Source organism: Bactrocera tryoni, unplaced genomic scaffold (assembly GCF_016617805.1).
Source record: "Bactrocera tryoni isolate S06 unplaced genomic scaffold, CSIRO_BtryS06_freeze2 scaffold_25, whole genome shotgun sequence".
Lineage (NCBI taxonomy): Eukaryota > Metazoa > Arthropoda > Insecta > Diptera > Tephritidae > Bactrocera > Bactrocera tryoni.
Genome location: NW_024395977.1, coordinates 19,524,017 through 19,550,575, shown reverse-complemented (window position 1 = coordinate 19,550,575; position 26,559 = coordinate 19,524,017). Strand labels below are relative to the sequence as shown.

The 26,559-nt window shown below is 35.4% G+C and overlaps 4 protein-coding genes and 1 pseudogene across 7 annotated transcripts in view; 4 read left to right on the top strand and 1 right to left on the bottom strand.

Moving 5' to 3' along the window:
* Window positions 1-2,940: 2,940 nt before the first annotated feature.
* On the top strand, window positions 2,941-5,748 carry LOC120780890. Its single transcript, XM_040113126.1, has 2 exons — window positions 2,941-5,057; window positions 5,136-5,748. The coding sequence occupies exons 1-2, from the start codon at window positions 4,770-4,772 to the stop codon at window positions 5,295-5,297; spliced, it is 450 nt and encodes a 149-aa protein (XP_039969060.1). The 5' UTR covers window positions 2,941-4,769; the 3' UTR covers window positions 5,298-5,748.
* Window positions 5,749-5,850: 102 nt separating this feature from the next.
* LOC120780787 lies at window positions 5,851-6,466 on the top strand. The gene is made up of 2 exons (XM_040113036.1): window positions 5,851-6,143; window positions 6,251-6,466. Exons 1-2 carry the CDS (start codon window positions 5,874-5,876, stop codon window positions 6,464-6,466), a joined length of 486 nt encoding a protein of 161 aa, XP_039968970.1. The 5' UTR covers window positions 5,851-5,873.
* Window positions 6,467-10,825: 4,359 nt separating this feature from the next.
* The window catches only part of LOC120780333 (homeobox protein Nkx-2.4), a 113,511-nt gene continuing 97,777 nt past the window's right edge, over window positions 10,826-26,559 (top strand). For 2 of the 4 annotated variants that reach the window (XM_040112631.1, XM_040112628.1), the window contains exons 1-2: window positions 10,834-11,343; window positions 24,867-25,334. In XM_040112631.1, coding sequence (XP_039968565.1) covers window positions 25,027-25,334 — 308 coding nt within the window. In that variant the 5' untranslated portion in view covers window positions 10,834-11,343; window positions 24,867-25,026. Of the gene's footprint in view, window positions 11,344-15,748; window positions 15,857-24,866; window positions 25,335-26,559 lie in introns of all 4 variants that reach the window. The other 2 variants (XM_040112629.1, XM_040112630.1) reach the window with 2 other exon arrangements.
* Window positions 13,861-15,225, top strand: LOC120780334 (protein ALP1-like). Its single transcript, XM_040112632.1, has 3 exons — window positions 13,861-14,046; window positions 14,102-14,475; window positions 14,531-15,225. Exons 1-3 carry the CDS (start codon window positions 13,872-13,874, stop codon window positions 15,149-15,151), a joined length of 1,170 nt encoding a protein of 389 aa, XP_039968566.1. The 5' UTR covers window positions 13,861-13,871; the 3' UTR covers window positions 15,152-15,225.
* Window positions 15,850-16,587, bottom strand: LOC120780786 (annotated as a pseudogene).

Here is a 26,559-nt window from a genome sequence, read left to right as displayed (position 1 = left end):
TCAAAAAACATCTGTTAATAATATACACTCAGTCCTTTTTTACGCGATCTCTTTTTACGCTATTTCACTTAACGCGGTTATTTTTGCAGCGCAAATTCCTGTTTTTTTTTAGCGAATTTCTAACTTTAATGCGATTGCTTTTTTTCGTTTTTTGCTTGGTCTTAAATTTGCAGCAGAATCTGAAAATTATTTTGTTGCAAATGATACTGATGCCGAACGTGCACGAATTTTTCAAAGAGAATTGAGTCTCTGCATGTTAAGATATAAAGAACTACATCGGAATTTATTGGGTCCAAAAAGAAGCTTTCAAACAAAATTAACTGAATTTATGGTGCAAACTCAGTCGGAGATGCTAAGTCAATCAGAACATCAATCCCTAGTTCTTACTATTGATTCTGATACAAATTCTAGTGATATCAGTGCCGGCCATCAAAATAAGCGGCTAAGAATAATTTCCACTACGGATAATGATAAGTGATTAAACAGCATTCAACGGTTTTTTCAATAAATCTACCTATTTTCTATTTTCTTCTCTTTTATATATGGTTTTTGTTTTGTATTTTTTATTTTGTTATGAATGAATAAATCATAAGTCTGATATTTGAAACTTATTGTATTGTTTTTGAATATTTTTTTGCGCGTATATTTTGTTATACACGATATTTTTTATATTCGGAACCAATTCGTCAGTTAATATTGGAAAACTAACCATTTTTACGCGCTTTTTTTTTTACGCGGTTAGTGGCAGAACCAATAATCGCGTAAAAAAAGGACTGAGTGTATAGCAAAGATAAAAATAGATAACATAGGTTAATATAATACTACACCCACCTGCCATAGATTTGCAAACATTCGGTTGGCCTTATATTGTTCTTCGGTCGACGTTTTGCACATCAACTCAATATATTGGTTGTCGAAAAAGTCTTTTCGAATTTCGTCAATAGATGTCGTTGCAGTATTATATCTGTCGGGCTTGTTTCCACACTTCTGTATTTTGCCTATTTATCAGAAAAACGCTCACCACATTATTTGGCTTCTTTTTCTTTTCCTTTATTTCATCCGAAAAGTTAAATTAGTTCAGTTCGACTTTTTTACATAAAAAATGTTGCCAGACGGCTCGAGAAACTTAACTAAAAATAGTATATTTAAATTACGTTGTCACAGCTACTCCCTTCCCAGTGATTTAATCACGATTTAGAATTGTCTGCAAATGTTACATTTCTTTTTTTATATGTTCGCAGCGGTGTATTTGGTAACTCGTCACTTCTGGGAAAGAACGCTGGTTTTAATCTCTCCACAGATATGTTGTGTATTGCGCTGTTAATTTTAATTGCATAGAGTCGGTCTGAAATGCGTCCCACAACTTCGAACGGACCCGTGTAAGGAGGCTCTAGTGGTTTTCTCACATGATCCGAGCGGATGAACACATGACTACAATCGTGTAGATTTTTATTGACAAAAAATCGTGTTGAATTGTGGTGTACCGGTGAACTTGGTTTTAGCTACTGTATGTACTCACGAAACTTGGATATGAACTCCTGTGGATTATATGATCCATCCCCGCTATCAAAGAATTCGCCGGGTAAACGAAGATTGGTGCCATACAGCATTTCTGCTTCTGGGGATGCTCCAATGTCTTCTTTATGGGAACAGCGAAATCCTAACATCACTGTTGGTCGGAGAAGTGGCCATGGAGTATGTCGATTGCACATGAGTGAAGCTTTTAGCGTACGATGCCATCTCTCAATCATGCCGTTGGACGTCGGATGGTAAGATGATGTACGTATGTTGTGTGCGCCAACTATTTTTGTCAACGCTTGGAATATTGCGGACTCAAACTGGGAGCCCTGGTCTGTTGTTATGGTCTTCGGGGAACCGAAACATGAGATCCATGCTGAATAAAAGCTTGTCGTTATCGTGTTGGCTGAAATTCTTTTAACGGAACCAGTTTGGGCCAACGTGTGAATCCGTCTACCATGGTTAAACAATATCTGTATCCCTCATGTTCTAGAAGAATGGTAATATCAAGGTGGACATGGTGGAAACGTTGATCAGTTTGTTTGAACGGCTTAGGCGCTAGATGATTGTGCTTTTGTATTTTTGATCGTTGGCAACTGATACAAGAACGAACCATTTCTATTGAGTCCTTGTTCATTGATAACAAAATGTATTTGCTTCTAATTTTTTTTAAAGTTGATCTTGTACTCGTACCAGGGTGTGAGAAATTGTGAATGTGTTGAAATATTTTGTTACGAAGCTTAACTGGAACGTACGGCCAAACCATTGCATTTGATATATCGCAGTATATTGTATTGCCAGATGGAAATTTTAGCTTCTGTAAATTTAAACTAGTGTTATTGTTTATGACTGTTTGTTGTAACTCTGAATCTCTCTGCTGTTTTTCTTCTATTTCATCCTCATTATTTTTACCAGACAGAAAGACGATTTCCGTTGAAAATTGTGCAATATAATTTAAATGCCTTACCTGCCGTGGTGACGGTTTGTTTGCTTTTTGACGGAATGCATACGTTAAAGGCTTATGATCGGTGCGAATGACGAATTTGCGACCATCAAGTGTGGGACGAAAATGTTTAATGGCTAAGTATATTGCCAAAAGCTCACGGTCATACGCAGAGTAATTCTTTTGCGCATTTTTTAGCTTGGTTGAGAAGAATGCGATTGGCTTCCATTCCCCATTCACTTGTTGTTCCAGGTGTGCTCCAGCTGCAGTTTCCGACGCATCTGTTATTAATGCAAACGACGCATTTGATACCGGAAAATTTAACAATGATTGTGTAGCCAAACTGGCTCTGCAGTCGCTGAATGCTTTTTCAAGCTCTACATCCCAATCGATTTTCCGTTTGTCATTTTTTTCGAGTCTTTGAAAAGGTTATGTAGAGGTGCTTGAATTTGTGCGGCGTTAGGAATATGTTTCCTGTAGAAATTTACCATTCCTAGAAACCGTCGGAGTTCAACAATTGTATTCGGTTTTGGATATTGACAGATTGCTTCTACTCTTTCTTTCGGTGGCTGTGTACCTTCCGCTGAGATGTGGTATCCTAGGAAGTTTAGTTCGCTAAAGCAAAACTCACACTTGGATAGGTTGACACACAGTTTTGCCTCTTTAAGCTTCTGCAGCACCAACTGAACATGCTTGTGATGTTCTTTTTCATTTTCTGAAAATATGAGAATGTCATCTAGGTAAAGTCGATATTTCAGAATGTGATGTCTGTGTATCTTTGGAACGTTTGAGTGGCATTTTTTAGCCCAAATGGCATAACGACAAACTCAAAAAGTCCAATTGGCGTTCGAACTGCTGTTTTCGCTATGTCTTGTTCGCACATGCGTATATTGTAATAAGCTCTTTTTATATCTACTATGCTATCGAGGTGCGATAGTCACCGCAGGCTCGCCATCCAACAGTTTTCTTTTTCACTAAGTGAACTGGGTTTGCCCAAGGACTACTTGATGTACGAATTATACCTAGTTGCAACAGTTCAGACATTTAGTTTTTCTCCGGAGTAACGGCGAAGTGGCTCTGCAATAGGTCGGCAATCTGTTACAATTTGGTGATTGACGTCCATTGATGTTGGCAAGGTGTAAATATTAGGCGTTGCCAACTCAACATGCTGCTTAATGAGGTCTTGAAATTTAGATGAGGGGATTATTGTTGATATGCTGTGCATTTCAGCCTGCCGAACTGTGAATGTGATTTGACGTTCGCTATTACAAAGTTCCATGTGAAACTCCTCCGTAAGCCCAAACTTAGTGACAGATTTCTGGTACCAAAAGTTTGAATGGTTGAGCCATTTGCTGCAAAAAGCTGAAGGCTATCAGGAGTAAGTGTTGAGTGTTTATGAATGATGTTCAGTGGTACAATTGAGATGACAGACCCGGAGTCAATTAAAAAGTTAAGATTGTTTTTGCTATCAAAAATGTGCAGTCTTTGTCCTTTGATGCTGATGTCTTGTTCTACGCTGCCATCAGTTGCATCGATAGACGGCAGCGGGATTAGTTTCCCTGCGTGCCGTCCGTAGGTTTGTTGAATTCGCATGGAGCTTTACATTTCCTCGATGCTGCACCAAATCGAATATGGTAGTAACATACTTTTGTATTTCCACGTAGTCGACTTCTGCTTCGTTCGCCAACGCTTTCGGCGCTTGAACCACGGAGTTGGTTCATTGTTGCAGCCATGTTGACTGATATTTCGCTTAGTTTTTGAATAATTTGGTTGAAAGAGGTCTCCAACGCCAATAGTCGTGCTTCCAAGGTGTTTTGCTTGGATATGTTTAGAGCTGTGCAATTGGCTTCATTGTCTTGCGGAATGGTTGTATATGCAACTATGTATGAGGGTGAATTATCTACAATTCGATCGGCTACCTCGGCGAGATTTTCCAAGTCTGTAGACTTGCACGCCGACAATATGCAACGAACGTTGTTGGGCATTCGCTGCAACCACAATGTTGACAGAGCTTAATTAGAGACGTTATTGCCGGCCAGATCACACATTTCCCTCAACAATTGACTGGGTTTCTTATTGAACAGTTCTATTCCTGTTAGAAGTTTCATCAGCTGCTTCTCCTTGGACTCACTGAAACGAGCAATTAGTTCTTTTTTCAATTTGTCATGAATATTTTCCAGATGAAGATGACTTCGGTGAAGCATCAGATATAGAACAGGAAATCGAGTTAGAGGCTGTTCTGGCTGAAAACCACGATGATATTGAGGATTTGTATAGAGAAGCTATCGCTCTTGAGGCTTCAACTACAATGGAATCATGCAGCACATCTATTACCCAGGGCCTTATATACAGGTCGAAAGATGGTAGAATGTGGAATTCAAATCCTCCACCACCTGGAAGGCCTCGTTGTCACAATGTTACAACTTTTACTCGTAAAGGGCCACTACGAGGAGCGTCACCGAGTCATAAAGCTCTTTTCAAGCTATTGCTGTCTCCTGAAATCGTAAGTATCATTGTGCGGGAAACCAACAGAAAAGCCGTTGAAGCGTTTCGTCTATGGAATGAAAAGCATCCCAGTAATAAACAGCGTTCTTGGGTAATGACTGACGAAGACGAAATGTATGCTTTTTTTGGGATGCTACTTATTGCTGGTGTATTCCACTCGAATTTTCAGCCAGCGAAAGAATTGTGGGCCAGCTACAATATGCCAATTTATAAGGCAACTATGTCATTGAATCGGTTTAAGAGCTTAACTACTTTCATCCGTTTCGGTAACAGTGGTACTCGTGCTGAGAGGTTGAAGCAAAGCAAAACTGCTGCCCTGGACGATGTATAGCTCATGCTGATGGCCAATTTAGAGAAAGCATACACTCCGGATTGTCATGTAACCGTCGATGAACAGTTATTTCCATATCGTGGGCGCACTCGATTCACCTAATATATTCCGAGTAAGCCGGCAAAATATGGCATGAAAGTGTGGTGGATTTGTGACTCTGTTTCAAACTACTGGAAAACCACCAGGTGGCCAGCGAGAAACGAATCAAGGTGAACGGGTCGTCATGAAATTGATGCAAAATTATATGGACAGCGGTAGGACTGTTTATGCTGACAATTTTTTTTCAACATACAACTTGGCAGAAATGTTGATGAATCGTAGAGTGGCTTTTGTCGGTACCGTAAGAAAAATAAGACCTTCATTCCGCATGAATTGCTTAACCCGAAGCGTGATGTTAAAAGCACTTTATTTTGTTATCACAATAATAATATCGGTCTGTGCTCGTATATGGCAAAGCCGAAAAGCCAGTAATTATGTTATCCACTGCCCATTACCGTCAAAGCACCGATCCATTGAAAGGATTCAAGCCAGATCAAATTTCTGGACTACAATAAATTTAAAGCGGGGGTAGATACAATGGATCAAATGTTGACTGGCTATTCGTGCAAACGCTCGACAAACCGTTGGCCACTGGCAATGTTTTATAATATGCTGGATATTGCCGGTTTGGCCTCATTTATCATCTATGACGAGCTGAATCCGGCAAAGCAGAGTGATAAGAGGCGCTCATTTATCATTGAATTGGCACGGCAGCTAGTTATTCCACATATGACGAAACGGGCGACTAACCCCTTAGTATGGAGGTTTGCTCATATAAGACAAGCAATGAATCTTTTCAATATCAAGGTGAGTATGAATTATATACACACCTACATATATCTCCGCGTATAAAGATATGTGTATGCATGTATTCATATTTACTAATTTAAAATAAATTATTTCGCTACTTTTAGGTACCGGAATCTTGTCCATCGACATCAGATGCAACACAGCAACAATCATATGCTCAAGTTGCTTCAAAACGGTCATCGTGCTACATTGTGCTGCTTCTTCTTCGAAAAAGCGACGTAAAACTCGTTATAACTGCAGCAAATGTAATCGACCCATATGTCTTAATGAACATTCCATGCAACTATATAGTTGTAAACCCAATTTCCCTTCATAATTAATACTAATCCGTTCAAATAAATAAATAATATTATTTTTAAAACCGTATTTCTTACATTATTTTTATGGGTCTGGGCAGACCCTTATGATGCACTTACCGCATCATAAGGCACCGAACATCGGAGGGTTAAAAAGTTATAAATGCAGATAATTGTTGATTTATTGCTTAATGTATATAAAATAAAAAAACTGCTGTAGCTTCGTCCAAACTTATTTTTATCTAATTTCTAGAATTCATTGTAAGCCACTAATAAAACTAAATTTTTATACAGATGTTATGCATACATAATATACTCTATTCGGATTCCTTATATTATTTAAAAATTATTCGCACTTCGAGCAAATTTTTGTTGTTTTATAACCTTTACAAAAATTGATTCGGCAAGTTTTTCGTACAAATAAATCAGAACTTGAGGACGATATTGGTAAAAGCAAAAATTCCTGCCTCGAAATGTTTTCACCCGTTATTTCCAAAAATCCAGGCATTTATTTCAGCTAGGTCAAAAATATTGAAAAATACCTGGAGTGGCCACCTACGACTTTTTGACTTCACGCTGTATTTTTCTGGTCTGTCACATCTATACCAAGTTTTGCACTTTTATAAAATGTAATATGTGTAAGTTTTACAAAAGTTATAAAACGGTTAATTTGACCGGCAATGGTAGGTTTAGTGTTAATAAAATATCAAATTTGATCGTAATTCATTCACGATGTCGTCGAAAAATGAACGTGGAACAACATTTTTATACTCTTGTAACCTGTTGCTTCAGAGTATTATAGTTTTGTTCACCTAACGGTTGTACGTATAACATAAAACTAATTGAGATAGATATAGGGTTATAAATACTTATATAAATGATTAGGATGACGAGAATAGTTGAAATCCGGGTGACTGTCTGTTTGTCCGTCCATCCGTCTGGGCAAGCTGGAACTGGCGTAAAACTTGAGATATCTTGATGAAATTCGGTACGCAGGTTCATCAGTACAAACAAAAATCACGAGCTCGTAGATGGACGTCATCGGGCCACTCCACGCTCACAAAACGCCTTTAACCGAAAACATTTAAAGTGCCATAACTAAGCATTGAATTAAGACATATAATTTTAATTTGGCACAGGGGATTGCAGTAGCAAGTGGCATTTGTGGGCAGAAAATTTTAAAGAAGTAGGCGTGGACTCGCCCTCTAATAATTTTAATTTACGTATATCCTAAACCAGTAAAGCTACAACAACCAAATTTTTTAAGCAAAAATATTTCAGGAACCCCTACCGACAGTGCGAAAATGGATGATATCGAAAGATAACCCCGCTTACTCCCCATATAACGGTACTGTTCAAAACTACTAAAAGCGTAAAATACCGGGCTGGTATGAGAGAGCTTTATGAGAGTTTTTTAATGGGTAGCAATTTTCTCATATTCCTATGTGACAGTGTGAAAATGGGCACAATCAGACTTTAACCACGACTACTTACCATACAAGACTTTTAAATTCCATTTGATTCCTTCACTTTCCAGTACACAATTCCTGCAATATACATACATACACCATATATAACTTACACTCTGACCTAAATATATGTACATACGGCGTAAGATTTATTACAAAAATCTACATCATTATATATAATAATTATACAAAATCAGCCGGATGTTCAAAAATTCTGGTAATGGTCATATGGGCGCTAGGTGAAGTTTTCGCCCAATTGTATTAATTTTAGGCACAATGATATACTGTTATAAATAAAATACGCTCTGAACTTTTCGTTGAGATAACTTAAATATTGGCCGATATATCCAGCATAAAGTAGCAGTTCTAAAATCTTTATATTAAGTATATAGGAGCTCAGAGAAGTATTATCCCGATTCCACCCATTTTGGATACACAGAATTACTACTGCAGAAAAAGGATTCTGTCTGAATTTCTATTGAATATCTCACACATTGACCGATATTTACTGGGGTCCACATATTCGGTACCTAGGGTCTTGAACAGTTTTGGTTGGATTTGAACAACTGTTTGTCACAACGTGACGTGACATACACTAAAGCATGAAAGCACGAAGAACGGAAAGTTTAATCCGATTATATTAATTTCTTCTTGATTTGTGTATTAGAAACTGAACGAATCAAGTTGAATTTAAAATTGTGCTATATGTGAAGTAGGCATGGTTATTGTCCGATTTTGCTCATTTTTACAGAGTGAAATAGAAATATGAAAAGAATTCCAAGAATTCGGTCAGTCGGGTCCCGACATATGGAATTTCAATAAAACGCCCCTTTTTTCAAAATATTTTATCCACAGGTGCCCCTTGCTACTACGATCCCCTGCGCCAAATTGCAGTTTTATATCTTAATTTAGTCCTTAGTTAAGGCACTTTTCAGGTTTTCAGTTAATGGCGATTTGTGGGCGTGGCAGTGGTCCGATTATGCCCATCTACAAACTCGATTTTTTTTGTCCTAAGGAATCTGTATACCAGGTTTCATCAAGATTTGTTTACTCAAGTTACAGCTTGCACTGACGGACTGACAGTCAACCGGATTTCAACTTTTCTCGTCATGCTGATCATTTATATATATGTATAACCCTATATCTATCTCGCTTAGTTTTGGGTGATACGTACAACCGTTGGGTGAACAAAACTATAATACTCTGTAGCAACTGGCTGCAAGAGTATAAAATAAGTTATATACCATAAAAAATGCAATTAAAAAGGTGAATATAATTTCGAATGTCAATTTTAAATATGATAATTTTGCTTGTATGAAATGTATTATTTTAATCTTATATATTAAAGAAAAAGAAACCTTTTTCTTAATTTTAACTTTTACACATATACTTTAGCATGTTTAATTTAAATAATTATAAAGAAATAGGTGGAATATAAGTTTCGATTAATTTATAATTAAAATACGAACAAACGAAAAAGGCTATGTAAGTATGTATATGGTGACCGCTATCTCCAGTGGTGGGTTCTGGGTGACCAATACAGGTTAGCTGAGAGCTGCAACAATTTTCACCTTGCGCTGTGGCGCGCCGCCTTTTCGCTCGTATCTCGGGAACGGTTCGTCCTACTACCATTTCGGTAGCAAATGACGTGACAAATAACTTTTGTTTTATACATTTTGCCATGAGATGCGTATTTCAGGCGGTAGGTTGACAATTTCACGATTTTAGGCGAATTTCCGAAATTTCAAGGCCGGAGTTAAGGTTGAAGATGCAATCCGATCTCAAAACAAAAAGTTGCATTGAAATCAGGAAGTACTAAGGCAACTTTTCCGCACTATTAGAAATCCCGAATCGAAAAAAGTCCGGAATCGACCCACCCTAATCCCCACTGAGCAAATTGTGTCAGCAAGCCATAGTTTTGCTCACGGAATTGCTGAGGAAAGACATTTACTAATTAATATTGCTGATATAATAATTATAATATAAGAAATCGTAAAGCCATTTAAGGAGTACAGACATTAATATTCATTTTATTTTTACATGTTGATGCTCCGGAAGGCTAGAAGGATTACTAAGCGAATCATCATTGCTCAAATATAAAAACGTATTGGTAAATTGCTATCAAAATGGTACTAGCTCGGAATTATATTCCCTACTATATTTTCAGAGTAGTCTGGTGTACTTATGTATATGCATATACAAATAGGGTTTTTATAAGAGATCAGCTCTGCGTAACTGTATAAAAATTCCTTATTTATTATTTGTTGTAATTAATAAGTGTACATACATATATGTATAAAAGAATGTATACATATGTGAGTTAAAGGTATATAATATAAGGAAGTTGGAATTGTATTATTTATTCACTGACGTCATTCCATGAGAAAATATAATACACACTCACAAAAAAATTTTATTCTTTATATATGTATGTAAGTACTTAATATATTTTTACTTTAAGATGTCAGTAAACATACATATATCCAATGTCTATTTAAATGATTGCTTTTCCTTTAATTCGGCATAGTGATTGTAAAAGCCAAATTACGTACGTAAGATAGAGATGAAGTGATATGTACATATGTAAAAGTAAAAATGTGGTGCCGTAATTCTATTGGTGTAGTAGTGATTGCAATGATAGGGTATAAGCCATATTACTTTCTTTTGGGGAGGTTACCACTACTTCCATAACGAGTTTGGATTGGCCGTTGCGCAGCCTATCATATTTATTCACTCTTTATAACTTATCAAACGCTTAGAGAGAGCAAGAATAGTCGACCTGCAGGGGAAATAAATGTGTTTGATGAAGACTCAAAAACTGCAAGTAAAAAAAAGCAAAATTTTTTCATCCAACCAAAACTCAGAGTTCATCTTTAATGGAAAAACTTATTCGAGGGCTATCCAGAAGCCATCTGAGAAGTACTCGTCAGTGTTGTTCAGACCTCTTGTTTCATTTGACGGATTCGTGTCGAGTGGATATTCATAATAAATTCACTGATGTGGGTTCTTCTTCTATGTGCCTAATACAATTGTTCTATACGAGTTTTTTCTGTAATGTTTTTACTATTATCGACCAATTCACGTCTTTAATTATGATAGTGATTTTATAAGAATATTTTTAATAGGTGGATATACAATTTAACTACTGCAAATAGAGTGTATTGTTTTATCAAATAAATAAAACTTTGATTAATAGATATGTATATGGTATCCGATTACTGTTTTCGGGTGCAGATTTGATATTTAAGAGTATTAACATTATTTTACTAAATATCATCTGATATGAGATAGTGAAAGTGTATATAATTTGGGCTTTAATTTTATAATATTTAATTAAAAGTTATGTAAAACTGTGTATAAATTTATTGGATACACAAATTTGTGTGAAGGAATAGCATTTAATAATGGACATTCTGGAATCTGAGACATCAGGTAATTTATTTAATAAATTAAGCAACATATTTCAGAAAATTTTTACTCTTTAGTTTGCATATTAACATTAAACGTTGTAAGGGTTCCTCAGTTTTTGGGTTAAACTAACTTCAAAAAATGGGTTTTCATCGATGATTAAGATTTTTAACTAATTTAACTAATACGAAAAATTTCAAAAAATTGCATTAGCTAAAATAAAGCTTAAATATTGAGTTTCTGGTTCGGCGCTATTCTGAACTTTTCCCTGATACCTTCATCAATGCTTGAGAAGTAAATTTTTCTACCAGTGCTATCAAAACCGTATTTTCTCTATAGAAATGTATTATACACAATTAGTCCCTACTTATAAAAAAATTACGAAGAATGAAACGAATTTCATACTTTTGAACAAGTACAAGATATTAATTCGGTTTTCTCATCAGAAAAGTGTACTTTTTCCGTAAACTCTTTTATAAGCGAAGCCACAACAACTGGGGTCTTCTACATGTCAAAAGATGCTAAGTCTACGACGAATTTATTAATTTTAAATAATATGAACAATAACAGACCATATTAAACCAATTTCTCTTGTCAATATTTAATTTTTATTATCCATTGGTATCGTCTCAAACATGATTCTATAAACATAAATTTATTATTTATACTTCTCTAAATTGCGAACAATATATGAAATTCTGAGTTGAAAGCTTTATCACTTTCTTAATGTAATATCTTAACCTCTAGAATGTCAGTATTGTCTTTATTGATTTCAGATTTTGAGAATGAAAAAACTCGGTAATTGGGCGATAATTAATGCCCAAAATTAACGTAATTATATTCAATTGTATTTTTATTGAATCATAAAGTATATAGAATAGGATTATTTATGGAGTAACCACATCTCTTCGTACACATACGCCCTCGTTAGATGCAATTTGTATGACAATTCTGCAACCTATAAATGAGGCTGAATGTCACTGATGTAACCTTGAATCTCTTCCTTAAATACACGTGTGGTTGTTGCAATATACCTGTGATTTTAAATAATTCTATAAAAAGAAATATAATGGTGGTAATTCACGCTATATAGGGGGGGTAATTCTGATCACCAAAAAGAAGACAATTTTAGTCGTGCGCTTAAGGGGGGGTAAGGTTTGTTTGGTCGAAAAAAGACCTTTTTTCGTGAATTTTTTTAGAAAAAATTATTGCTGTAGGTTTTTTTACTTATTATTATATGAAAGTACAACATTTGAAGGATACTTTAAAAAAGTTTTATCGAAAAATAGCGAGGAATAACGGATTTATCGTCGATCTCTGCAGGCACTTCGAAAAAAAGTTGTTGTGCGGTGACCAGCCTAAAGCATCACTGGATCATCTGAAACCAAAAAGTTAAAATGCTTTCTTTAGTTTGTTAGTTTATCTTTCAATTGACGTCGAGTTTTTTTTTAATTTTTCAATTTTTCAATTTTTGGTACCATTTTCAAGCCAAAATGACGATTTTAGACGAAAAAATCGACCTATTTGTTATTGTAAAATTCTTAGAAATTAAAATTTTGGGAAAAAATTGACGTCATTCGAGAGCTATATATATGTAGAATATTTGTACAAAATTTCAAAACGATCGATGTAGTAGTTTTTTCTGTTGGCTGGTCACCGACTTTAAAAATGACTTATTTGGGAAAATCGATTCAAAGTTTTGTACACTCAGCGCAGGTAGCTGGAGGTACCGTTATTCAACCTGCTGTAACTTCGTTAGTTTTTCTCCGAATGACCTGAAACTTTAATACAATATTCTTGAGATGTTGATGGTTCAGAAAAAAAAAAAATAAAAAAAAAAGGAAAAAAAGTTGTCAAACCTTACCGCCCCCCTTAAAGGTGTAGCTGTGGCTGAAAAGTTTATGGTGTCAATGATTAAAATTCGCCGTGATGATCGTAAGTAAGGGCTTCCTCTAATCACAATTAAACATACTATAGAGATTTTAAACTTCCAACGTCCGCCTTACCGTACTAAAATATAATCTGCACAATAAACAGTTGTCCATACAAAGGCCTGATTTTAATTGATCAGTCAGTAATGCTTAAAAACTTCGTGAGCGGCGTATGGACGTCATTAATATTATAATAAATTAAAAATTAAAGTTATTTTTTTGTGATATGAAAATTGAAATTCCAAATCAGCAGGGCCGGTCCGAGACAATTTATCGACCTTAACGACAAATTTTATAACTTTTTAAAAATTTTATAGTAATTTTAGTAAAAAAACCACCATATATTTAAAAGTTCAAATTTTTGACGGTCAAATTACGGTTTTCAATTCCACTCAGTTGGATTGAAGTTGAGGCAATTCAACTACACGAAAACGAACATTAGTTTTGATTTATATTACGATGACAACAGAGTTTGGATCAAAAATGATACGCTGGCATAAGAAAAAGCTAGTCAGTCAAATCCATTTGAACTCCCTAACATCATGTAAGACAATAATGGTACTCATTTAATTTCGCATGTATGCAATAATGGCGAACTTAGAAAGTTGTCATTACGGTTAAATGAGTGCCCAATGGCAAAACATGATAGTAAAACTCGTACAAGTCAGCTGTTTATTTGTTCAAAGTGAATATTTTAAAATGCTGAGAGTGAGCGAAAAACAAAAACTTCTTAAATTATTAGAAGTAGCTGCATTAAATGATTTAATGATTGTCGACAATTTTTGTGAGGACGAAGGTATATATTTAATTTGTATTTTGCTTCAAATGAGTAAAATTCTGTTTTCTGGTAGAAGAGAAGACAATAAAAGAATATTACATATTGGAGGAACTGCTGGTTGTTTTGGCCCTGGGCGAAGAATGCAGGTACAGTGTGCCGTATATTCAAAATAGTGTGCCTAAGTGTAAGGAATTCTTAAACGACGTGTTATGGGAACTTGATGAGACTAGATTCAAGAAGATTACACGCTTAAACTGGAAAACCTTCGACTTTATTTTAAATTTAATAAAGGATGATGCGTCGTTCAACCAAATACGTTCTTGCAAACAATTCCCTCTCAAAACACAATTAGCAATCGTATTATATCGCTTAGGCTCAAATGGTGAAGGCGCCACTCTGTCTAAGATTGCTGGCTTGTTTGGAGTTAGTGATGGTGGTATCATTCAGGTTAGTGTTTGTCATTGTTTTGTTAGATTAATGTTTATCTTTTTCTGTATATTAGAATTTGACTGACAGAATTTTTAAAGCACTGTTAAAGCATAAAGATCAGTATCTGTTTTGGCCAAATAGCGATGAACGTAAAAAGCTCGTGCCAGAAACCTGGGGTGAATTGCCAAACTGCGTGGGATACGTCGATGGTATTGAAATTCCTTTGGCGGAAAAACCTTCTCAAGACCCAGAAGCTTACTTTTCACGAAAGCACCAATACTCAGTTAAAGTTCAAGCCGTTTGTGACCATTCGCTTCAAATAAGACATTTAGTGTTAGGCTATCCAGGTAGCGTACATGATGCACGTATTTTTGGTAACTGCGAATTGTCGAATGACACCGATGTGTTTTTTGGAGGAGCTGAATGGATCGCATGTGGCAGTGCCTATAAATTGTCACGAACTGTTATAACACCATTTAGAGAAAACTCTAGAGAACTAACACAGCGTCAGCGAACTTTCTTTAACAAAATATTCAGTCGTTATAGGATTAGAAATGAGCATTGTTATGGCATGTTGATGGAAAGGTTTGGCAGCTTGAAAACGTTGAGACTTCAAATAAAGGATGAAAAAGGCATGAATAGAGTAGAGGATTATCTGCTGCGCGTTGTTGCACAATATTATACTCCGTCTTGACGATCGTTTCGATTACCAGCTTGAGGAATCTGAGCACGTTGTCTTAGAGTCATTACCTACTGCTCGAACTAATGAAGGGGAAGCGGTACGCCGAACCATCTATGAATTGTTAAGTTATGCAAACAATGAATAAAAGAATTTGTACTAACAATTTAAAGCTTATTTATTGGAATAAATTCATGTTCTATATGCACATTAGAGCATTTAAAAAATTTAAAAAAGAAATATTTTGGCATTTAAGCCAAACTTTTGAGCGTGGTTCCGAAGAAAAACGAAAAATTTAGAGTACGCTTTCTTTTGCGGATCATAACCTTACGAATATACCTCCTTATGTTCCGGCAAGGGGCTCTTCATCAAGCATTTCCTTGTTTGACGTATCAACACTTGACAATCTTTCGTGCTCCAATCTTATTTTCTCCATTTCGATCCTTTCCTCCTTCTCAAGTTGTAGCTTCTGTAACATGAATTTGTTTTGCTCTTTTTCCTTTTCGAATTCTAGATTTTGTGATTCTAATTCCAGCTTTTTTGATTGAATTTAAAATAATAATGCAAATGGGTTTGAGTTTTGAGGCCTTTTCAAATTTCTTTTTGGTGTAGTGGTATTTTGCGTACAAGCACTTGTTGCGATGGACAGGGCGGACGGACTTGTTACACTCTCTGATGTAGAAGGAAGCACCACAGTCGGACTGGCCAACGGACTTTCAGGTAAACTTGTTGAAAATGTTTCGCCATCATTTTCCATCAACGCATCTACTTCAAAAGTATGACACTGGCATGGTAGATTGATAGATAGCTGGCGGCTGCACATTTATACGATGACCAAATATTGCGCACAAGTCATCATAGAATGGACACATTTTTTTAATGTAATCTTCAACGCTTTTTACATCTCCACTTTCTAGCAATCCTTTGACCCTTCCATTTCAGTGCGGACGAAAAACTTGTTTTTAGGTGCCTCATTTTTGTGCGCATGCATTTTTTGTAATATGCTCATAGAATTTTTGAGCAGTTGGTTTCTACAATACATATGTACGTTCACTAAATGTTAAATACCCTCTTATTGGAAATAGCAAACATATTACCTCGAACTGTTCCGGATTAGCTTTTACATTTTCCACGATAATGTTGAGTAAATCTTTAGTTTGTCGTTCTGTCCAACGAAAAGTTCCATTTATCCGCGAACGTTTTTTCTATAAATACATGTACACATGTGTCACAGACAATTGAAAGTTAGAGAAAAATAATAGTACATAAAAGTTAAATATACTTTCTTCTTCCATTTTATAAGAACTTTGTTTGAACTGTTTTAATGATCAGCTGATACTGATATGCCACAAATTGCCATGGATGCCATTTAGAATTGGCTCGCATAGTTGCCATTGTGTTGCAAACGAAATTGCATACAAAAATGAACAACTGTTTTGCGGTATTGCCATTTTGCAAAGTTTGCTATAATTGCCACAAGTTTGCGACATTAAATGAATACCACTAATGTTTTAATTGCAATTAAATGCAATTAAACAAGGTTTATTGCAGATTCAAACGATGTTTGTACTCAACTAATTTAGATTTTTCCCAGGCTAGGTGTATTCGATTTTCGATAATTTTGTTGCGTTATGTTAATACTCATATCTCTTTCTTATATTATGCTCACATGCTAAACATATAAAACCGCCTTGTTTTCTTTTCACGGCCGCCTTGTTTTATACATATGTTTAGTTAATTTGTGACAGCTGTTTTGCTTGGACATATTGCAACAAATGGAGTAATGGTTTTGTATACAATTTTATTTGAAATGGTGAAGAAAATTGGACAAAAGCAACATTTAGCGGTGGCTTTGCCTTTTGCACCATGATATTGTATCTTTGTTTGTGAGGGAATATATTCAAGAATAACAAAGAAAGAAAGGGCTTAGTTCGGATGCAACCGAACATTTTATAGTCTTGCTGGAATAAAAGCCAGGGAAATACCTTACGATGTAAAACGTCAACCAGAGGATCGGAATCTTCCATATAAAACTTATACTCTGGCCTACGTAAATATTCATAAGATTTGTTAGTAAAACCAAAATATTTATACGTAGACATGATACAAAATCAGCCAGATATTCAAAAATCCTGGTAATGGTCATATGAGTGCTAGGTGCTCCCATTTGTTTTCATTTTAGGCACAATGATTATGAGTCAAATGCGTTCCGAAATTTTCAATGAGATAACTCAAATATTGACCGACATATCCAGCATAAAGTCACCAGAAAGTTCGAAAATCTTTATAATAAGTATGTATATGTAATAAGTATGTCGGCTCAGGGAAGTATTGACCCGATTCCACCCGTTTTTGATACACAGAATTACTACTGCAGGAAAAGGATTCTGTTTAAATTTCTATTGCACTGGGGCCCACATATTCGGTACCTATGGTCTTGAACAGCTTTTTGTCTTAAAGTGGCATACACTAAAGGCATTAGAAAGTAAAAGAATCAAGTGAGATTTAAAATTGTGCTGTATGGGAAGTAGGCACGGTTATTGTCCGATTTTGCTCATTTTCACAGAGTGACATAGGAATGTGAAAAGAATGTCACGTTCCAAATGGTATCGAACTCGGTCAGTCGGGTCCCGAGGTATAGGATTTCACCAAAAAGTGGGTGGTGCCATGCCCGTCGTCCAATTTTTACCACGGCCCTATAAATCCTTGCCATACCAACCCTGCGACAAATTTTTAATTTCTGGCGCATTTACTTATTGATTTATCGAGCTTTTAGTATTTTTTAACTGTACTGTTATATGCGGAGTGAGCGGGATTTTCATACGATTTCATTCATTTTCACACTATCGGTAGCAGTTCTTGATATATTTATGTCGGGCGAATTTGGTTGTTGTAGCTTTAGTGGCTTAGGAGATAAGCACATTAAAAGTATTAGAGGGCGGGGCCACGCCCCTTTCAAAAATTTTTATCCAGAGGTGCCTCTTGCTAGTGCGATTCCCTCCATCTGCGAATTGGAATTTTTTTTTGTACTAAGAAACCTGCCTACCAAATTTCATCAAGAAATCTTCATTTTTACTCAAGTTACAGCTTGCATGGACGAACGGACAGACAGCCAGTCAACCGAATTTCAACTTTTCTCGTCATTTATATATATAAGTATAACCCTATATGTATCTCGTTTAGTTTTAGGTGATACTTGCAACCATTAGGTGAAGAAAACTATAATACTCTGTAGCAACTGATTGCAAGTGTATAAAAAATATCTGTATTTTCAGTTTTTTTCAAGGAAAGTGCCATTTCTGATTAAAGGTGCATACATTAATATTTTTAACGCACCATACTAACTGCTACCATTGAAAAATAATAATATTACTCCTGGGTCAAACCACGTCAAGTGGTCCATGAAAATTTCGCAAAATCACCAGACCAGACGCATACCTTGTGATATAATTATTTCATGAAATTCCATCAAATTCCATTAAATTTCATGAACCACTTGACGTGGTTTGACCCTCCTGTTATTGTTTATAATTTTTTTTAGAATGCGAAAATATGAAACTATGAGTTTTATATATTATATGAAAATGAAGTGAATGAAGTAATTCTGTAAATTATTTTATGTTTTATTTAAACGAAATAAAATAATGAAATATGCTCAGGAAATTTTCCAAATGCCGCCCTAATATTCTTGCGTCCTAATCAACTGCCTAAATGAATGGTCCAGCCCTGCAAATGAGCATAGCTACATTTAAGTTTTTCTTTCTATCAATTAAATGAAAAACACTATTTTTTTGCTTTACTAAATGCGTCAGAAACCATAGCATATCCAAGATGATGTTCAAGAGCTTCTTCATAGGAATCGGTATAAAAATTTGACAGTGAGCATAGCACTTTTAAGTGAAACTTTATATCTCTTGATCTATTCTACCGACTTATCTTTTATGAATCAAGCAAAAATGAAATTATCGGATATACTATTTTCCGTAAATTGTGCTTAGAAATGGCAGCTCATATCCAAAAATTGTCGAAAACGGAGCATAACTTTCAAAAAACCCAGATACCTAATACACGGACTCATTCTTCTTCTTCTTTACTGGCGTAGATACCTCGTATGCGTTATATATAGCGAGCCATTAGTTTCTTGGTTTTTGTTCGTCGGGAGAGGACTTTATTTTTCAATTTCCCAATCAGTCTAAAATAGCACCTATGTGTAAGAGTAATTCTGGATTTTATTTCAAGACTGATATTGTTGTTAGTGTTGATACTGGTTCCTAGATAGAAGAAGTTGTCTACTATTTCAATGTTGTGGCTGTGACGTGTGAGCCATGTCGCGAATGCGATGTCCAAAGCCAGTCCTTCACACACTGAGCTGGATAAGACCTTATCTGCCATATTAAAGAGGCTTATCTTACGGTAGTAAGTTCCATAGTCGGGCAATGGAACATTTATTCCATCGTCATCGATTGGGGAATCCGTGTGGTTTAAACGTCAGCCACTAGATCACCTTGTGGGTTTCTATAATAATATGCTCCGGTCTTGAAACCTTCCGTTGCTCGCCTAACCTTTTCGTAGAATTTTCGAGCATTACCCCTGTCGGCCAGCTTCTCAAACTCTTCTTACTCACGCAACTCGGCCTCTTTCTTTTTTTGTCTGTATATGCGTCTCGTTTAGCTTTTAACCTCTCGGTATTTATACTACCCCACTTGCTTTGTGGTCGATCGCAATATTGCGAATTAGAACCTCAGTTGATATTTTACTGAAATTTTGACTTTGTTCGATTCCATAATACATGAAACTCACGTTGGTTTACTTGGGCTAAAAAAACAAAAATCCAAAAAAGTTGATTATCTTATTAGCTGTCAATGTGCAAAAAAGATTTTAACCAACATCCATTCGGACCGAAGTTCAAAATTCCGACCCGTTAAAATACCGACAAAATTCAAATCTGTTGCTAAATCAAAACACCATCAAACCAAAATGCCGACATGTGAAAAATATTTTATCGTGTCCGTATATTTACTTTGTGAACAGCAAAAGGGAACTCGCCATCTTTTAAACCGAAGCACAGAAAGAGAAGCCCACCTATTCTCGAAAGTACAATGCCACCTTTCATAAAATACACACAGTCTTTTTTTGTTTTTAATTACTCAACTAAAATTCAATAATTTTACATTCGGATAGGGGCGTCTTATTCTTTGGAATCTAGCTACCATATTACCACTTTTTTATTAAATGTGGTATCTTATTTTTAAATTTCTTCTCTCCGAATTTTCATTTGCAGGTGTTTTGTTTTGTCGGTATTTCGATTGGCTGGTGTTTTACTTTGTCGGTATTACGTTATACACCCTATTTTACTATTTGTTGGAATTATTAAGCATTTTGATATCAAATGTGAGAACATATTTGGATTTCGCTCGTTTGACAAATCGAACGGGTTTTAGTAAACATTTTTAATTTATTTCAAGATGTATACTATATATATGTGTATTTCTCTGGTTCAACTTATTGTCTGTCAAAACGAGTGGGGCTAATATTTCTTTTGTCGAGAGCTAGCGAAGAGCACAGTTTCTCTAAATTGAAACTTATCAAAACCTGCCTGTGCTCTGCAATGTGTCAGGAAACATTGGCAGGCCTCGCAGCATTATCAATTTAAAGCAAGTAAGGGTAGCCCTGCATAACCCTGCTCGGGTGTAACCGAACAATTCATACTCTTGCAATTTGTCGCGGTTAAAGCCGGTGTTGCAAAATTTTATTTTAAAAATTTTTAACGAAAAAATTCAAAATTCACTGTTCAACGAAATCGTAATTGGATTAAAACCAAATTTTGATCTTGTTATAGGTCAATCAAATTTGTGTCATACTATAATAAATTCATTTCGTGAAATTCATTCCCAAATAACACATAGCTAATATAAATTCAACCGAAGACGCTAAATGTAATGAATTGAAATGATTTGCCTAACGTTAACCAAAGGGTCAGATTTCATTACATTTCGGATATGAGCTTTGGACTAAAGTCTAAACAAGTTCTATTCATATTAAGGTTAAATCACATTATTATTATAAGCTTTTTTATTTAATTTCATAAAAACTTTACAGGTTTTGAACAACCTGTATGATTAAAAGTCAGGTAGAAATAAGGTAATTATTATATATGTACGCTATATTGGGAGCAATTGATGAAGATGAAGAAGTTAGAATAGCAATTACCCGTCTGAAAAACTATACAGCGGGGGCCGATGGATTTCCGGTCAAGCTATTCAAATACGGCGGCGAAGAATTGAAAGGAGCATGCATCAGCTTTCTCATAGAATATGGTCGGACGAAATGTCCGAAAATTGGAATTTAATTGTGCTCTGCCCAATCCACAAAAAGGTAGGCCCCATGCGCCAACTAACGTGGGATAAGCCTTCTCAACATCCCATATAAATTTCTATCAAGCGTACTGTGTGGAAGATTAAAGCCTACCGTCAACAAACTGACCTTGACAGTCTGGTTTAAGGCCTGTAAAATCAAAAACTGACCAGATATTCACCATGCCCAAAATCTAAGAAAAGACCCTTGAAAGAGAATCGACACGCACCACCTTCTCGTCGATTTCAAAGCTGCTTTTGATAGCTTGAAAAGGAGCTGCCTTTATGCCCCTATCTCTGAATTTGGTATCCCCACACGGACGATGACAACATCTCATGACTCGACGTTACAAATGTTCGAGAGGAAGGTTCTGCGGAACATGTATGTATAGTCTTTTGCGCTTTGGTCACCACGAATATCGCATTTGATGGAACGATGAGCTATATGAGGTATACGACAACATTGACATAGTTCAACCAATTGGGAGACAACGGCTACGATAGCTAGGTCATGTCGTCCGAATGGACAAAAACAAGAACGACTGGTGCTCTATCGGCTATAACCGCGTAAACGGTGTCTACGCCAATAAAGAAAAAGGTATTAGGAGAAAACCTTTCTCATTTTTGGCTCATGGCAAATTTTATTATCAGATAGGAGTTCTATCAAAGTTTCTATAATATATCTAAAATATTTACAAATATTTCCGATAAAGAGTTCGAAATAGGAACTAGAGTCCTTGCATTCGTTGCTCACGTTGTATAATTTTTGGTCATAAGCTGGCAAATTCATTGGTTTTAGAAAATGATAGAACCAGATGCATTTTTGCAATGCGACATAGAAATGTAATGTTACTTACCGAATTTGTCTGAAATCTGTCAGGTTCTGAGTTATGGGTATGGGTTATGAGTTTTATATCTTAATTAAGTGAAAATGCTTTCGTAATAAAAAAGAATTTCTTGCAGGGCACATTTGCTTCGCCGGCAAGACTATGTGTAATATTGTTTGGTCGCTGTCTCGACAATGACTGAACGATGGAGCGTAATTGTAAAAAAATGCACTTCGTGAAATAAACTTAATTTATTGAGTAATGTTGCGTGAAATTTCTTCAGAATACAGTACAAAATTTCGTAGGTGCAGGGTAAAATTAATTAAGAGGCTTGAAGAAATTACGAACGAGCACTAAATGTAGCTGAATTTAAAATATACAAATAAAAAATAGGTAAAATTCCGACAATTTGTAAATATATGCATCTGCATGCAACCTTTTTTAGGAGGTTTTTGCATTAATAAGAATCTTGTTGTACTTTATGGTGTACAAGTATCGGGATAGCAAGGCAGAAACATCTCTTTCATTTATCGATCGGTTGTTTTATAAAATCTGTTGACTATCATGATTAACTATTTGGAATTTAGAAGTGAGCTTTGGTGGCAGCGAATGCATCGATAAGGTCCAACTTTTTGGTTAATTCTGCCTTTAGGCACAAGGAGTTAATGCGGAAATTCGGCCAGTGGCTAGAAAATCGATTAAGTTCATTTCTTAGTTCAAGTTTCATAAAAAGAAGTCCTTCGGTTTCAGGTCAAGACCTTACGGTGGCTTACTTATCAAATCGAAGTTTTATGGTCTCAAAAATGCAGTTGTTTCAGTCTATGTGTTAGAGCTTTTATTATCTCGGTGAAAAGTGATCCGTATTCAGTGGTTGGTTTTCCTGATTTCTTGAAAGACAACTGGCACAAAAATGGTTACGTACCTCTCAGAATTTACTATTCTGCGATATTGTAGGAGTTTGGTTCCGATATGACCAGTTTTTCCGAAAAAAAGTTCTACACTAATACTTATACGTATAGATGTCTCGATCCACGATAGATGACATGACGATCTGGCAATATTAGTTTGCGCAGAGCATCAATAGTTTCAACAACAACAGCTGATTTTGGACGACCTTCATAAAATCCCTCTAGGAGTGATCTTCGACTTCGATTTGATTCATCATACCATCGATAAACCCTGGTCCTAAATGGATCTTCAGCCCCAAAAATTTAATTAGGTTCATCGATGCACTGTTGTTGAGATAATCCACGTCAAAATTTGTAAAAAATAACCGCGTGAAAATATTCGCGATTTAATTCCATTCCGTGATGAATATTTTATGTAACTGTAAGCAACACGACTAGCGCTCTTATGTCAGGCAGTTCTGAACTGCCAGTTTGCAACACTAGGGTTGCCAAATCTCGAAATATAAAAGCCAACCTTCGTTAGTGGTATGGAGTAAGACGGCTTTCAAAATTTGTATCGTCAACGTGTTTGAGGGGAATGGCTTCATTGGATAACAGAACAGAGACATCAACGGAATAATAGTTTCAAATTGTTTTTGCAGCAAAGATTTATTTTGAATTACATTTTTTACATGCACAAAGGCCATTTCCAAGTCTTCTTTTTTTCTAGCTGACTGTAGATTAGTCTCAATATGTTCTAAATTCAATGTAAGAATTTCGCATTTATTATAAATTATTTTCCACTGTTCGCGCAGAATTCCACAAATCCACAAAAAGGCTTTCCATACATCTTACTTCAAGGTCGATGGTGGCATTGATCTCTTGAAGAACGAAGTTGCTTTCATTGACTGACTGAAGAGTTTTAAACTATAAAGCTTAGTATCCAGCTCGCAAGAAATGTAAAAACTTCATATAAAAAAACGCTTAAGAAACGGTCAAGAAACTTTCCTGCGATAAATTTACTTGTGCTAGTATGCAGCTCTAAAGAAGTCTAGTACTAATTTTTAATAATTTTTTTCAATAAAATGCGAATATGGCAAACCTGGTTTTGCGAAGAAACATCAAATCAACAATTGTTTCGTGGAGGAAATTCAAAGTAATCGTTAAATTCATCCTAAATTAGTTAAAATCATTATATTATAGGAAATTCGTAATTCTCTAATGATTTGCAAATTAAAACGGCTTTGCCGTGTTTTTCGTGATAATCTACAAAAGCGTGAAAACGTTTCCTTATAAGTAACCACAAAATTTATATTTTATAAACTATTCACTTAATTTTTTGGAAAATACCCTTCAAGAAATCCAATTGGTTGGTAGATACCTCTCCAAGTATACACAAATGAGTAAAGCTATATAACTCAAACATTTTGATTCTGTGTCGAAATGAAAAAATAGTCTGCAAACACAAAAAAAATTTATTGTAGGAAAAAAGTGTTTGATCACAGATTAAAATACAACTGAGACCAAATATCACACATAATAAATGAGCTCAATATTTCTTGACTCTGTTTAGATTTGATTTAGATCCTAACATTGCTATGTTATATACATATATAATAAAAAAATATATATACAAACATAATCAGAACTATTAATTTTTCAGAAAATGCCTTTACTACGAAATATATAAAACTTTATGTATATCGCGCTTGCAATAATCATTAATAAAGACTTTACCAAGTTGATCAGAATTGAATGCAGAATAAACCAAAATAGTTCATATTGACAACGTGCCCAGGGTTATTCATGGCGTCAAGTTGGTTATGAACTCATCTTCAAAGATATTATCTTCAGGGGAAATAACCCATCAACATGAGCTGGAACAACATTTATTGAAGCACACTATTTCTTCGGGGCTTTCCCCACTCCCCAATTCGACACCTGCAACTACGTTGATCCACCAGCATAATTTTTCTAATATTCATCATATGCAAAGTTTGCCAAATCAACAACCTAGCGTCATATTTAACAGCACGCATTCCACGCCATTTAGCGTAACAGATATTTTAAGTCCAATTGAGGACTCATATCGGAAGCTGGAGTTGAATTGCAGTCCACCGTCACCCTTTAGGTAAATATGACATTAAATAATATATGTTTTACTAAAGCTACGTACAGCTGAGTTCTAAATAATAATAGTGCTAAAAAGTCATTAAATGAAAGAGTTTGTTTAATTTTTTTCTGTGTTGAAATTGAGTACGAACATAACGTAAACATTTACATACATATAACTGCAAAAAAAACTAAAGCAGCATGAAAATTTGTTGTTCAAAAAAATTAAAATGTTTCATATCTAGTTTAGAAAAGTAACTTTTTATACTCTTGCAACTACAGGAATTAAAGCCAGGGAAATACCTGGAAGGGTGTAATCCTCAATATTAGAATCCAAGTAATGTTATGTTGGCCGACTTATTCGGCGTTTTAGAAAAAACGAAGATCATTATATATGGTACATGGGAGTATCGACCCGATTTTATCTATTAACTACATATTATCATGCCACATTCAAAAAGAATGTGTCCTGCGTTTCACTAAGGTATCTCACATACAATCACCAATCATATGGAGTACTTCAGCCGGATGTTCGCAAATTGTGAAATTTATCCACTAAGGTACATTGTTAAGAGTAAAACACGCGCTCTCCTTTTCATTTATAGAACTCACATATTGGCCAACATTTGCGGTATAAAGTCACCCGGAATTTTTAAAATGTTTATAATATTATATAGGGGCTCAGGAAAGTATTGACCCGATTCAATCCATATTTGGGATACTGAGTTACAATCGTCAGCTAAGGATCACCTGAATTTAAAATATATATTCCATACATTCATCGATATTTTCGTTCAAAAGTCAACTATAGACACTTGGGTCAACTATTTATCTCAATGCAAATAAAAAAAACGTGTTTACTAATAATAATAAATCCGCTTAAAAACTTTACCCAACACCTATATAATTAATAAAAGAATTTTCGAACAACCCGCTGACTTTACTCCATATGGATTAGTGGCGGTATAGGATCCATCGCTACTACCTCGTTTACCCAGGAACTTGTAAAATAGTACCCAATATTAGGTATCTACAAGTATAAGCAGAGTACTTACCATGCTAAGGGCCCTTATGTACGAGAAATTACCAATTATAACTATAAAATAATAATAATTGCGACCGTTATATTCAGTTTTAACTTTATTTTAATTTATTTCTTGTTGAGAAAAACTCAACTTATTCTAAAACATTATTTCTTTTCTGAGTCTATTTTAATTTTGTTGTAACTGCAGCTTTCGCACTAT

What these genes read in the sequence shown, in the direction of transcription:
- LOC120780890 (XM_040113126.1), top strand. Translation starts at nt 4,770, where the DNA reads ATGGAATCATGCAGCACATCTATTACCCAGGGCCTTATATACAGGTCG. An exon ending in GTAATAAACAGCGTTCTTGG is followed by an intron (nt 5,058 to 5,135) that starts GTAATGACTGAC and finishes TCGAATTTTCAG; the next exon opens with CCAGCGAAAGAATTGTGGGC.
- LOC120780787 (XM_040113036.1), top strand. Translation starts at nt 5,874, where the DNA reads ATGGATCAAATGTTGACTGGCTATTCGTGCAAACGCTCGACAAACCGT. An exon ending in TGAATCTTTTCAATATCAAG is followed by an intron (nt 6,144 to 6,250) that starts GTGAGTATGAAT and finishes CGCTACTTTTAG; the next exon opens with GTACCGGAATCTTGTCCATC.
- LOC120780334 (XM_040112632.1), top strand. Translation starts at nt 13,872, where the DNA reads ATGAGTGCCCAATGGCAAAACATGATAGTAAAACTCGTACAAGTCAGC. An exon ending in CAATTTTTGTGAGGACGAAG is followed by an intron (nt 14,047 to 14,101) that starts GTATATATTTAA and finishes GTTTTCTGGTAG; the next exon opens with AAGAGAAGACAATAAAAGAA. An exon ending in GTGATGGTGGTATCATTCAG is followed by an intron (nt 14,476 to 14,530) that starts GTTAGTGTTTGT and finishes TCTGTATATTAG; the next exon opens with AATTTGACTGACAGAATTTT.